Source organism: Toxotes jaculatrix, chromosome 22 (genome assembly GCF_017976425.1).
Source record: "Toxotes jaculatrix isolate fToxJac2 chromosome 22, fToxJac2.pri, whole genome shotgun sequence".
Taxonomy (NCBI): domain Eukaryota; kingdom Metazoa; phylum Chordata; class Actinopteri; family Toxotidae; genus Toxotes; species Toxotes jaculatrix.
The window spans coordinates 11,796,127-11,809,762 of NC_054415.1; the positions used below are offsets into that span (position 1 = coordinate 11,796,127).

General features: G+C 43.8%; 1 protein-coding gene across 6 annotated transcripts in view; it reads right to left on the reverse strand.

Annotated features, from left to right (window-relative positions):
- Positions 1-342: 342 nt before the first annotated feature.
- The window catches only part of celsr1a (cadherin EGF LAG seven-pass G-type receptor 1a), a 77,066-nt gene continuing 63,772 nt past the window's right edge, over positions 343-13,636 (reverse strand). For 2 of the 6 annotated variants that reach the window (XM_041030119.1, XM_041030116.1), the window contains 19 exons: positions 12,966-13,060; positions 12,401-12,610; positions 12,005-12,188; positions 11,766-11,909; positions 11,482-11,665; positions 10,708-10,875; positions 10,481-10,607; positions 10,163-10,363; positions 7,626-7,800; positions 6,801-6,913; positions 6,578-6,657; positions 6,323-6,449; positions 6,053-6,178; positions 5,727-5,863; positions 3,685-3,785; positions 3,460-3,603; positions 2,958-3,227; positions 2,496-2,868; positions 343-2,068 (listed from right to left, as the gene is read on the reverse strand). In XM_041030119.1, coding sequence (XP_040886053.1) covers positions 2,044-2,068; positions 2,496-2,868; positions 2,958-3,227; positions 3,460-3,603; positions 3,685-3,785; positions 5,727-5,863; positions 6,053-6,178; positions 6,323-6,449; positions 6,578-6,657; positions 6,801-6,913; positions 7,626-7,800; positions 10,163-10,363; positions 10,481-10,607; positions 10,708-10,875; positions 11,482-11,665; positions 11,766-11,909; positions 12,005-12,188; positions 12,401-12,610; positions 12,966-13,060 — 2,984 coding nt within the window. In that variant the 3' untranslated portion in view covers positions 343-2,043. Of the gene's footprint in view, positions 2,069-2,489; positions 2,869-2,957; positions 3,228-3,459; positions 3,604-3,684; positions 3,786-5,726; positions 5,864-6,052; positions 6,179-6,322; positions 6,450-6,577; positions 6,658-6,800; positions 6,914-7,625; positions 7,801-10,162; positions 10,364-10,480; positions 10,608-10,707; positions 10,876-11,481; positions 11,666-11,765; positions 11,910-12,004; positions 12,189-12,400; positions 12,611-12,965; positions 13,061-13,636 lie in introns of all 6 variants that reach the window. The other 4 variants (XM_041030118.1, XM_041030114.1, XM_041030115.1 and 1 more) reach the window with 3 other exon arrangements.

Here is a 13,636-nt window from a genome sequence, read left to right on the forward strand (position 1 = left end):
TTTCAACTGGAAATAGCAGCCACTTTGCCAAAAGATTTCCATAAAGGACCTGAGACTGTGATTACCTACTCTAAAACTATGAAGTAAGTGAGTCACAATTTCTGTTACTCAACACTTGTTGGATCCCAAAAAGGTTGATGTTACCTAATTGTCCTTGGGCAGCACACAAGTTTCAGCCAGCCACGCTTCCTTCCTGCCAAAAGACATGTAGGAGGCTACCACATGGTTAAAAATTCATCATGTCATCTTTAATTTTACAGTCACAATCATCTTTTCTTTCCAGTGTCTTAAAACCATAAAAAATAAATATACATTATGTTACAAAACATTTCCAGTGTCTCGGATCAATAAAAAAAAAAACACACACAAGGACATTTATCGGCAGCATTGACTGCATGAGGGCAAAACACTGGGGGAGTACAATAGGTATGGTACAAAGGCATTAAGTGAGCGGTAAACCAGACTTTAAGTTGCCTTAAACTAGCTGCAAAATGTATTAGAATTTGTGTAATTTCACTTTGAATTCAGATTCAGGAATTCAGCCACGAAATTTTTTTTTGTTTGTTAATTTAGATCAATTCAGGATTAAAGAAATACCAAAAACATGAACTCCATCTTCTAATTCTGTACTTTGCTTTCATGCCACACGTCTTTTCTTTATTTTGTTGAAATATTTTGGAATGAAACTGAATTAAAAGTGAACTCACCCCAACTCTAGTCAGCACATTTACCGTATTTCATGACTTTGGTGACCAGAAGTGTGTGTTGCATTGAACAAACAGGCTGGATGGACACTGGAAAAGAAGGCTTCAGGTTCATAGTGCTCGAACTGAGTAGAAAACAGACGAGGGAATTTCCCTCCATTCCACATCATTAATGTTCATTTAGGCCACTGCTGTTCTGTGTGTGCATGTACTGGGGACGTCCACACACACGAACATAACAGTCTTGCATGTGTATAGCAAAATATGCTGCCAGAGAGTGTGTTACATCACCTGAAAGCCCACAACAGGCTAATGCAGTATGTGTCTGTGTGTGTATGAGTGTGAGTGTGTGTAAGGCCTCAATCCAGGATGAAGGCACACAGATTATTGTTCTCAGTCGATTAAACCAGCACATCAAGTGATTTTCACAACAGGAAAGTGTTCCGTAACGCGGGTGACTGATATTTAGTTTATAAACTTGTCCTTGTTACAGCTGAAATACAAAATAGATCATTTCTTCTTCACCTTTAACAATATCTACACATTAATTACATTCTAAATGCACTGCATCGAGAGGCTGGAAGCCTTTCTTTGAGTTAAAAAAAAAAAGAAGAAGAAGAAGAAGAAAAGAGCACTTGGTGTGTGATAGCCCTGTTCGGTATCAACGAGTTGAAAGTGTCCAAAAGTCAGTGAGAACAGACTGTGTCAGGTTTACGTCTGACTCTTTGAGGGACTTGTAGTCCTTGAAATCCTGTTGGACTGCAAATAAGACTGTACCAGCATGCATGGGTTCATGCACAGCGATTATATGTCTGCCTTTCTCCGTGAGAAAGGAGCTGTCTGAAAGTATTGTCCAGCTTTCCTAACTTTACTCGCTGACAGGGAAAGCGGCCCTTGCAGACCCCTCATAACAGCGATCACTCTGGGGCTTGCAATGCATCTTGGGGGCTTTCTTCATCTTCTGACTGTCCGTCCCCATTTCCTTTAGTGGTTTTGGCACACGTGGCTCCATTTCGTCAGTCCAACACAGCATTCCCTTTATAACTGCTCACATCTTCTCATTATCTCTGCTTATTTTCTTGTCATAGGCAGTCTTTAAGTCTGCGATTAATACTGCTCTCCAGAAGAGAGAGGGAACATGAGAGGAGGGATGGATGGACAGAGCAGGCATGAGGAGCAATATTTTCCCCAATTCCACCCAGTCTCCAGCACCCCTCCATCCTCTTTTTTTCTCTCATTTTATTACCCCTCACTCTTGGCCCCCCCTCCCTTCCAGCGGTGTGTCCGCTCGCTGCTCCTCTTCTCACAAGGGAAGACTGGTCTGGGTTTTCCTAGCAGGTCAGATCGAAGTCTCGTTACTGCCACTGTTAGCGGAAGAAATGGTAGGAGGGAAAGAGGAGGGATTGGGGGAGGGTGGGGGGGTGCAAACATGCAATGTAAAAATGAATGCAGGGGTGTAGGAGGGCATCATGCAGTATTGAAGCAGGATGATCGTATTATTTCATGCTATAGTCAAAGGAACAGTTTGATGTGTCAGGCAATTTGATTATTCACGTTGTCAAAATCTCAAACTATTCCTTTAACTTGGGATCCTATTCTGACACGTGCACTGGTGCATCAGTTGACATTATGGTCGACCAATACACGTTATTTAGCTGTGTGGTTGCTGGAATTATTAAATGACAAGGATGATGCGCCATTCATTCATTTGCACTTACTGAATGATATCAAATAATAAAATCATCATCACTGTCACGTGGCAGCATTCACCTACAGTCTACTTACTCTGACTCGGACTCGTTGCCTCCATTGACCGTCCCTGACTTCAAGTGCATGGCCACTCCCCCGTTGGTCTCCCGGTAGATACCTGCCGGTGGGGGCCCGGCAGGAATCTGCGGCCGCGGGGCGACAGGCGGCTTGATGAGGGAGCTGTTGTCGTGGTTGCCAGAGCGACCACCCTCGTTGGAGGCCAGCGAGGGCGGCCTGGACGAGGAGGTCATGATGTTGACGGAGGAGGGAAGCGGGGAAGAGGTGGTGTTGTTGTTGCTGGGGGGAGGGGAGGTGATGGTGGGGGGGCTGTAGTCGCTCAGCTTCTCCCTCAGACGGTTCTTCATGTTCTTGTCGGTCAGAGGAGGAGGGTAGCTGATCTTGTTCTTTAAGATACCTGAGTTGGACAAACAGTTAATCCCAGTGTAACTCAAATAATTTTAATTTATGCATTTGACTTAATTCACTTGAATTCTCTTCTTTTACCTTTTCTCTGCTCTGGCTGATGGTTGCTGTTGCTGTTGGGTTGGCTAGGGGGCGCTGCATCTTTAGCATTACTAGGTGTCTGTCTGTCTTTCTCCTGGAGCATCTCCTTCTCCCTTTCTCCAATATGGTTAAGCTTATTTTCCGGGTGCAGCTCCACGTTCACCTTGGTCTCCACCCTCAGCCTCTCTGCCCCGCCGGGATCCTCGCTGTCACTGGCTGTGGTGGCCTCTGTTGGCCAGTAAGGCTTCATGTGATTGGGCACTGATTCCACTGATTGGAGGGAACAAGAAGCAGCAATAATAAAACTAAATTCCACTCAGATACACCTATAGTGTAGTATAGTATATCCTATAGTCCAATACCTTAACTACTGTGTATACTGTGTATAGAAAGTATCATAAGTCTGTGGTATTTTGTTTAATGGAAAAACTTAAGTGCAAGTGTCTCAAAAAGTGCAGTACTTGACTAAATGTACTTAGGCTCAGTTGGACCACGTATATACCTTTAGGCGTGCTGTGAACGGGCTGCCTCTCGTTGTTCCACTTCGGCTTGACGTCGATGTCATCGTCCTCGCTGTCGGAGGAGTGGGAGGAGGCATAGGAGGAGCTGTGTTCATCCACTGAGAGCTCACTGTCTGAGTCAGAGTCTGATGAGAACAAAGAGAGGTGAGGTTAGTTCAGTCCCTTCTAGCCAATACTGACAACATGAGAAACTAAAGGAAACCCACCATCTCCCTTGGTGCCATTTCTGTGGAACAGAGGTCCGTCCAGATCTGTGTGTCCTTTAGCTGTTCCTGAAGAGACACTGGGCTTCTGTCCAGACTCCTCCCTGCACAGATAAAGACAGATACAGCAGGGAGGGACGGGAGAGAAGGACGTGGGAGTGGAAAAGTAGAGTTGGAGATTAAGAGGATACAGAGAGGGGAAGTACAGCGTCGCTGGAAATTAATTCAAGCCCCAACTTGAGGTTTGAGACAATTTATGTACAATCAGACATCTCTCATTACAAAACACTTGGCTCTGTTGATGGTTTCAACAAAGACTAGAACAAGTAATAAAATGTGGTTTAGGTCTGCTTGCATCAGGTTAAAGTCAATAAACCGGCTGTTTGATCCTCAAAAAAAACATCTACCACTGATGGATAAATAGAGGGTAATTCAAACCGTTAGACCTGCTTCTTTATTTGTTTTAATCTATTTATGGTATGAATATCTAAAGCAACCACAATTTTTGAGCACCAGTCAAACGTACAAAAGGTCTTAATCTGATGCATCATTAATAACAAAATAAGTGGATGAAGCTCCTCGGTCGTTCCTCTCCTCTCCACCTGCAGCTGTTTACTGCTGTTTGCATTGAAATGTTGGCTGGAGGGCAAAAATGCTACTAGAGACTCTGACCTGTCTGATGGCTGATCTAAGAGAAGCTTCTGGAAGCAGCTGAAAACATGCCAACGGCCGCAGGGAAGAGGTGTATGTATGTCTGTATTAGATTCCGACATCTAACAGGTACAGTCCCATCTCCCTCCTTCCCTGTGTCTCCTGCCCTCCTCTTTTCTCCCTCTTTTCCCTTGCTCTTACCCTGTCTGCTGTCTCACAGAGGCAGCACGCCATATTGCTGCCCCCCAAGCGTTTTCGCTCTCATTGACCCTAGTGTCAGTTCGCATTACCCAGATGACAGCTTTACGAGTCGAGGCGTACAGTCAGACCTAACCTCGATTCTGTAAAACTCTTTAAAACACCAGGTATATGTAACACCACTCCACTGCGAAGAAAACATGCCTTTGATACCATGAAAACACACAGATGTACATGACACTGAGGTGAGATTAGCCTGTGATGAAAAGCATCTCTATCCAGGGTGGGATATGTCTCAAAATGTGACCTATTTAGAGGTTAGTCAGGAATACACTCGTCCTGTTGATCAAGTGCTCCATGCTAATTAAGAAGGTAAGAAAGAAATGAAGAATATATATATTGTGTCTGTGTCTTTCGTTCACTTGGTGTGGAAAAAGTGCAGAGAGTAATTACATTATATATATATATATATATATATATATATATATATATATGAAACAAATTATTTATTTACAGTGTTTCACTGTACTCTGACAGTTTAATCTCTTTTTTCCATTCTTCTTTAGTCCTCACATCATGAAACATACACTTCAACAACACAATGCATCAAATCAGAAGCTCACATGAACAAAGTTAGCAGTTTAATCTAATACATACAACACACAACAACATAACAGTATGGATAAATGGTGTGGTTTTGTGCTCCTGGGTATCTGTGAGAGTAGGCATGTGTATGTCTGTGTGGCGTTTTGCAACAAGGCCGTGTGCCATGCGCCGGCAAACCTCAGCTTGGTTTTTCATGCGAGCAGAGCTGCTTTACAGCGCAGGTGCCATTACGTGGCAGCATTCATGTTTGGAAGCAAAGAAAGCAATACCCTCAAAATGTAGAGAAAATCAGCAACTTAAGTTTTCCCCAGCTTTGGACAAGGAAACAGAATAAGGACAGGGTGACAGGGTGTGACTATAAAGTGTGTGTGTGTGTATGTGTGTGTGTATAAAGTAGGGGCTTGGGGTGAGTTAGTATGTGTTACACATTTGATGCAGACATGCTGGGAGGATAACAAAGAAAAACCAGAGAGAGAAAATGGTCAAAGAAACTGGTTCAGACACAGAGACACACACATGCATAGATGCACACGCACTCGTCATGCAGCAGTGTAGTAAAAGCAGCCATGCAGTCAGTGAGCGTGTTGTACCTGAGTGTGTAAGCCAGGTAGCTGCTGCGGCTCTTAGCTGACCTGAGCGTACTGTCCAGGGAGACGGTGGACTCTCCGATGCCTGAGCGGTACAAGGGGCCCTGCTCTGTGTACGTGTTGTTGCAGTTGAGAGAGCGCTGAGAATGAAGGGATACATTTCAGATTTTTACCTTCACAGAAACAAGCAGCATAACAAACGGTGAAAATAAAAATGCAGTTACAATGACTCCACATATAATTACACATTAAAAGAAGACTATGGGGCCTAAGATTATATTACTTTAAAAAGAAAGAAACAAACAAGGAGTGTGTATGTGTTAACTCACTGTGAGCAGTGATGCCCTGGTAGTGCTGGACTCGTCTGGGATGGTCTTCTTTCCTGTCAAGACGTTCTTGAGGTTTTTCCTCACCTCTTTGTTGAAGACAACATGGAAGAAGAAGATGAAGACTCCCTGTGAAGAAAGAAAAAGATTTAATAGGTATTATAACAGTGTAAATAAAACTTAAGCATAATCAGATGTCTCTCAGATATTAATAAAAAATGTGTGGATTCTCCATTGAGAATTCTTGGAGGTTAAACATAAACATTGTGTTACCTGCAGACAGCTGAGGACAGCGAAAAGGTAGTGGAAAGTCATTACGTTGCTGTTGACCGCCATCAGACCGAGCAGCCAGGTGGCGCTGATGAGCAGCAACAAGAGGAAAGCCATTCGAAGAGCAGGACTGAGGAGTGAGATCAGTGCTGATTATTATGTTATATTCTACTGTGCTCAAAATGGAAATGCCAGTGTCAGATTAATGTTTGGATGTTGTGGTTCATGTGGAATTGTTGATGTGACAGTGAAACGTACATAGCTCCAGACTTTTCCACAGCTTTCTGTTGGCGGCCACAGGAAGCCTTGGCAGCAAGGATAAAGATCACTATGTTCACCTATAGAGAGAGGGACACAATTCGTATGCTTCATTTAATTTTACTTTGATACACACTTATCTGTTTTTGATTGTATATTTCCCGAAATATATGGCGCCACTAAACTTAGGAGTGAGTGAGTCGAATTTAATTCATGCACATACCAGGACGACTACAAAGATGGGTCCTGCGAAGCTCCAGATGAGTGTGTCATGGACAGAAAGCCAACAGAAATCTGGGTTCCCATATCCCTGAGGGTCGAGACCTACCGCCAGACCTATACACACACACACACACACAAAAACTTAACAAGAGGTGACAATTCATACATATTCCCCCACTTTTTCCGCCTATTCCAATTTTCCCACGTTCATCTTAGTCACTTATCGCTGTCATTTGTAAGTTTGTGTCTGTATGTTTTACTCTGTAACTCTATATCTCTCACACACACTATTTCTCAATCCAAATTCCAATCAAGTAAGCACTGCTGAAAGCATGTCAGTACATCACAAAGCGTTTAATCCCTTACATTAATCACAAGGGTAATAAAAGTAATATATGTGGTGAATGACAGGCTTAAAGAAGGGGGACTAATTGGAGATATCAGATGGTTGGAAATTTAATGCTGCATTTCTATGAAGACACACTATAAGAATGAAATAAATCAAGAAATAAATCTACAATTTATTTAGGAGTTTGAGGGCTATCAAAGTTTTCTGCAACAAATGTGTTTTTTCTTGACGTTAGAAACAGAAAAAGATAATGAAATTCATGCCACTTTTGTCTTATCTTAACATACTGTGCGTTTCCAAATCAAGGCGGGATACATCTGTCTCCCCCTTTATTTGGCCTTTTTGTTCAATTATTTTCCCACGAGGATCACAGCCTCTGCAGAGACGTGTCGCAGCACGAATCTCCCTGACAATCTGCCATCTTCAATCGCCCTGATTCTGAGCTTGTATGAGTGTGTGTGTGTGTGTGTGTCTCACCAGTGATAATAGCCGGTATGCCCCAGCCCATTGCGTAGTAGAACCTCATGTGGCCGTGGTTGATGTTGCGCAGCTCAGTCAGCATGCGGTAGATGTGCAGCCCCTCCACAAACATCCAGGCAAAGGTGCACATGTAGAAGTAGTGGAGGAGGATGGCTATCACTGTACACACAAACTGCAGGGAGATAAGACGGAGAGGGGAAATAGAGACAGAAGGTATGAGTCTACGTTTTGATAGAATCCAGATAAGCAAGCCAAAAAAGACGATTTTCGTCAACCCTCTACTACCTAACCTTCCTCCTCACTGAAACACTCAGTAAATCCATCCAGCCACGCACTGTCCATCCTACATCTGCCTTTATATCAATGACACTGATGCCCAACTTGTTCATGGCAAACTTCACCAATTTATGTAATACAGTGGTGATTCAACCTATCCCTGCATTCCTGTTTCCCTTTCATTTCTTTTTCCACGTCTGTTGCAGAGGAATGCAGTGTGTCAGGGAATGTCCCAGCAGCTGAGATACTGTATTTTACTAATGCTGTGTATTGCAGTGGAGATCAGAGGCAGCAAGAGAGAGAGAGAGAGAGAGAGAGAGAGAGAGAGAGAGAGAGAGAGAGAGAGAGAGAGAGAGAGAGAGACTACCTTGACAGGGCTATAAATCATCCTACAGATGGCCCTGGGCGCACACTGACAGCATTCCACAGTTCCAACACACATACACACCTAATCACTAGATGGAGGACATGCACGCACGTTGCACACAAAAACACACTTATGAATTCAGAGATAGAAATAAAACAAACACAGATTAAACTCTCTCTTTCTCTTCTTAAAACTCCCTGAAGACTTGGCTTCTGCGCTTAACAAACATTCATACAGGTGCAGATAAGGTAGAATGTGGTTAGTCAGTGTGTAAGTTCCCCTCATCCCAGCCAAAACAATGTGAGTCAGAGCATTTCTACCAGAGAAAAAAAAACACAGACAAGACTCCGACAACTTATCTGGAACCTGTAAACTTACATGCTCCTAAACTTTTACCCTGGTTAGGTGCTCTGATTCCTATTACTGTAGTAATATGTAAAGTCCACTGAACGACCGTGCGTGATCCGACTTGACTTTAATCTCAGATTTCTTTCCACCGTGATGGTCAGAGCCGAAATTTACATCATGTTGACGGCTGCGGGTTGGCAGTTCACTACCCACCACGGTGTCACAGGCCTGACAGTTGGACCTGATGATCTTGTGATGTCTTTGCGTAAGACTGTAGACATCTGGTTCAGCCAGACTAGTCAGAGCTGACACATTCATTTCAGAGAGAGACTGAATAACTTCTGAAAGAAGAAGTGAACAAATGAAAGGTGGAAATTGTTTGAAATAAAACACTGTTGCTAAGTTTGATACACTCAGGTGTTTTCCTGCTGTGACCCAGCTTGGTAAAGGTACTGGCAGTAGGTTTTTAGTTGCTAAATGTTAAAAACCTACCTACCTACCCATCAGAGAATCTCAGTTTTCCAAACCTCATGACATTAAATAAAAAAAAGTAGGATTACCTGTCAATTAACAGATTAATAATGTTTTTGTACCACAGACATGCAAGAGATTTATCAAGTGAAAACTAAAAAGTTGTTTTGGGGAAACCTCTGCCAAGGCCTACCACCCTGAGGCCTGCTTCTGGAGACAGGTACCAGTCACAGCATGCCTCAGCTACTGGCCCACGGAGGTGTGTGTGTGTGCATGTGTGTGTCCGAATGTCTGCGTCAGCGGACTTCAAAGAGTTCCCACACCTTTTGATCGCTCACTGTATGTCGAAATGTGTGTGTGTGTGTGTGTGTGTGTGCACATGCATGTTTCTGGTCGTTACTGTGACCAACCCAGCTCCAAACTAGATTATGAAGCTAACAGAATTATCTTGTTAGAGCGACCTCAGACTCTGCGCTCTCTCAGCCTAAATCCTACACCTCTTTAAGGTTTACAGTAACAAAGTTACAACTAGACCGGACTCTCAGTTCAGCTAAATCAACTTATAGGAGGTTATATTTAGACAGGGCTTTGGCAACCAGCACATTCCTAACTATTACAGTCATTAGCTGAGCATCAAAACACATAATCTGTCAAATAAAGACAGACTCACAGGTAAGCCTTGACCCATTAAGCCCGGTAAAACCCCTGTCAACATGCCATTAAACGGCTGCCTGGAGGCCAAACAAATTATTGTAGGATGCCTGGTAGTTTTTAATACAGTAAACACCAGAGTGAGACATCTTTATCCCGCATCAAGTTACACCACGCCACAAGCGTAGGAAAACTACTAACTGGTGTGTGTCCATGTCAGATGCATTTGAGGTCCGTGTTGTTTCCATGAAAATGCTCAGGATGTCATTCTTCTTCTGTTGTTTCTAACTATATGTCACCTTCTTCTCCTGATTTATGTCTGGCAAAATAAAAGGTTGGGAACCACCGTCTTTAACAGTGAGAATATGCTGCTGAGGCACAGCACAGTGTGTCCATTGTACATTGCTAATGCTAAACTCACCGGGTTGTCAGTCTGGTTGATGCCGAGCAGGAAGACGAGCTCAGAGAAGAAGAGCGCTGCCACCAGGTTCCTGTGGATGGCGTGGAGGTTGGAGCGGAGCCGGCGCAAGAGGCACAACAAGATGAAGGTGAGGAGGAGAAGGATGAGGGAGACAGACACTGTGGTATAGGTGACAATCTTCAGGGGGAGAACATCACCATGCTGGGGAGGGCAATTCGGACAGAAGTTAGAAGTCAATGCAAAGACAACTAATAGCATAAAAAAAGCTTGGTTGGACGATTTAAACGAAGCTGGCATGAAAAAACTGTAAGGAAGTACCTCTCTCTTGGAGATATCCATCAGCACAGCAAAGCTGGTCAGGTGATTACACTGACAGCTGATGTGGCTGTTGTTTCTATTCAGCACCTCGCAGCCTTTGGAGGACCAGCCGCCTGTCCCTCCAATCCTAAACACACCAACATACATACATACATGTGGACAGGTTAATCTCTGAGAGACTGAACACTCGTGAGTGTGAGAACATTTGCAAGCAAAGTCCAACTCACGCAATGGAGTGGTTCCAAAAGACGCAGACAGGCTTGGTCCTCTCCTCTGTCTCCAGCAGGGTGTACTCCAGGGTGATGGGGGGGTCTAGGATGGGGGGGAGAGGGGGACCCTCACTGTGGACTGTGGCGCTTACTATGGCTGTGTTGATCACCGGACGGTTGGGGAGCCTGGAAACACACACACAAGGTCATACTGAAATCAGACTGCACAGTAACAGAATCAAAAGTTGTTTACTCTTGGACATATTCTCTCTTATCCTTTTGTCAACTTCCTATTCTTATCTTGGAAACATCCAGCATGAATACAGAACACTCCCTGACTCCATGTTCAGTTCTGAATAACAACACAGTATCATAGAGGCCTATGCAGGCAGTGATGAAGGTTGTCCTTTCAAACACACCAAATATTATGACATGTATTAACATTAAAGATTAAATATTTTCATGTGACGTAGGGTTTCTCCAAAGATTTACAGAATATTGTGAATTATATTAACACCAGAATGTACACAAGACATATTTTAGAGTTCATAAATCTCTTTTTTCCCTCGGTAAAATGTCCTCCTTCATTCTTTGAGGCCTTGCTCGCAACTGTGTGACTGGATTACACATCATAATTTAATCCTAGAAAGTTGGTCTTCACTCCCTTGTGTTCAGCGTCTGACAACAACACTTATATCAACACATAATCGTGCATAGGCCTGAACTTTGTTCACTTTAAGCCTGAGATGAAGCCTAATTGCGAAGCATCGTTTTTGTGTTTCAACAGTCTACCTCAGGCTCCTGCGGTCAGGGTCATATCTCTCTGGAAGCAGTTTTCCCAGTGATTTGTACACTATCACCACAGCAACCGGCAGAGGGGCAGCTGGCTCAAGGTGTCGGCGTCTCCTATCAGACACTGTGTGCTCCTCCTCCAGGGGGGGATCGGTCTGAGTCGGAGGGGCTGGAGTGGGCCCTGCTGTTAGACAGAAAGAAGATGGAAACATTAACTGACTGATTAACTGACTCGGACTGGTGTATTTTACTACACATTTTAAGTTCGTGTGGTCTGACGCTACCTCTGTGGCCCTGAGTGCGGAGGTTGAACCGGGGGAAGTGGACGGAGGACCCGAGCTCTTTGGGGTAGGCCTCCTGGATGTCCTGAAACCGAGGGAATGTCGCCTTTTCCGGGTCCGACACATCCAGGTAATCCACAGTTAGAACTGGAAGACAGGCAGAGAGGAAAATCATGAGAATGATGTGATGTGAAATGATGTGTACTGGTTTCACACAGTATGCTTTTTATTCTTCCACTCACTCATGTTCTCAGTGACAACGGTGAACGGTTTCAGGTAGGTTTTTCTGACGTTCTGTGCCAACGTGTTGGCGTAGTCCTCGAAGTTGCGGAGCAGATGGGCGGTGCCACCCTCAGTCCTCTGGATCTGGTCCCAGTGCTCCTTGGTATTGGGATCCAGTATGGCACTGCCCGCTCGCACCAGGTTCTGGAAAAAAAGATGGAAAAAAATGATGAAGGAAAAGTGGAAGTTAGAAAACTAAAGTGTTTCTCAGTGAGGATCAACCAGTGGAGGGCAGTGTGCCACCAGTGCTCCCAGTGTTACAGACTGGGTTTCACAAAATCATAGTTTGAGAGCTTTTCCTGTAAAAGTCATTAAATGAAAGTTGATCATTTTGTCCTGTTGCTTTTCTTTCCTACCTCATTGAACTCTGCATCCTTCATGGCAGTGAGGTCAAATCCCGCCTGCCGGCTCTCATACTGCAGCACGTGATTCAGCAGCTGGGCGGCCATCTTGACGTCGTTGCCGTAGTAATGCTGAGTGTTATTGGTGGCGCTGTGAAGCAAGCGCACAATGGTCTTGGAGCGTTCGCTGTCCATCCTTGAACTGTTGCGGCGCAGATCCTCGCTCTGAGAGAAAGGAGGGATGAAAAGAGAACAAGAAGGAACAGGTCAAGGCAAAGGAAAGCTGAGTGGGTGCAATGGAATGTAACAGAAATTGGTCAATCCCAGGATTAGTGAGACTTTGAGAAGTTCAGGCCTAAAGTATTAGGTTCAGGTTCAAATACAATAGGTGAAATACTTACTGAAATCTCCTATAGACTAGTGATCAAATTACACTTCACTATAAGCTCCCTTACAATGCATAGTCATTTTTAAATAACTAACAGCAATTAAGATTTTTAGTTAAGCAATTAAGATAAGCAAGGAACAAGAGAGAGTTCTTGGTTTAAAGTGACAATTTAACATTTTATTTTGTATTCACCAGTTTCTTTAGATGGGAGAAGGTGATGGTGGAGCAGTTGAAGAGCTCAGGCGACAACCAGCCTTTCTCATCACTACAGTGGCGGATGGCAGTGCCTGAAAAACACAGACAGGAGAGACGATGATCAAATTCACACTCAAATCAAGTTCCTCACAGGTATTTCCCAGGCATCACTTGTGAGCAGTGAGCAGTGTATTCACAAAATGATGTTACAGCATGATAGAACAACATATGAATTGAGTAATTTAAATTATTAATTCATATGATTTTCCCTGGGTTTTGCCTCTCAGGCTACGACTGGCTTCCCCGCCTTATTAGTGAAGGTTGATAGAGCTGTAGGCAGCCTCAAAGGAAAATGTAAAAACACTACTCAGGGCTAAAAAAAAAAAAAAAACAATTTAATGCCAAAACCACTTTTTAAATCATATACTGAAAACTGCTTTGAGCATGTGGTGAAGTTAAATACCTGAAAAATGTAAAACAACTCTCGTCTTAGTGGTTTAAATATCTGGAACCACACTGAGTCGTTCCAGCCTGAAGCAACTTGAGAAAAGACTTCATCCAAATGCGAAGCCTCTTCTCATGCTATTGTTGCAAAGGAAGAAATGGTTGGAGCTCGGAGAGAGCGACGAGCAATGTTAGCAAATAAATTCCCCCAGTGAGTTTTGGGG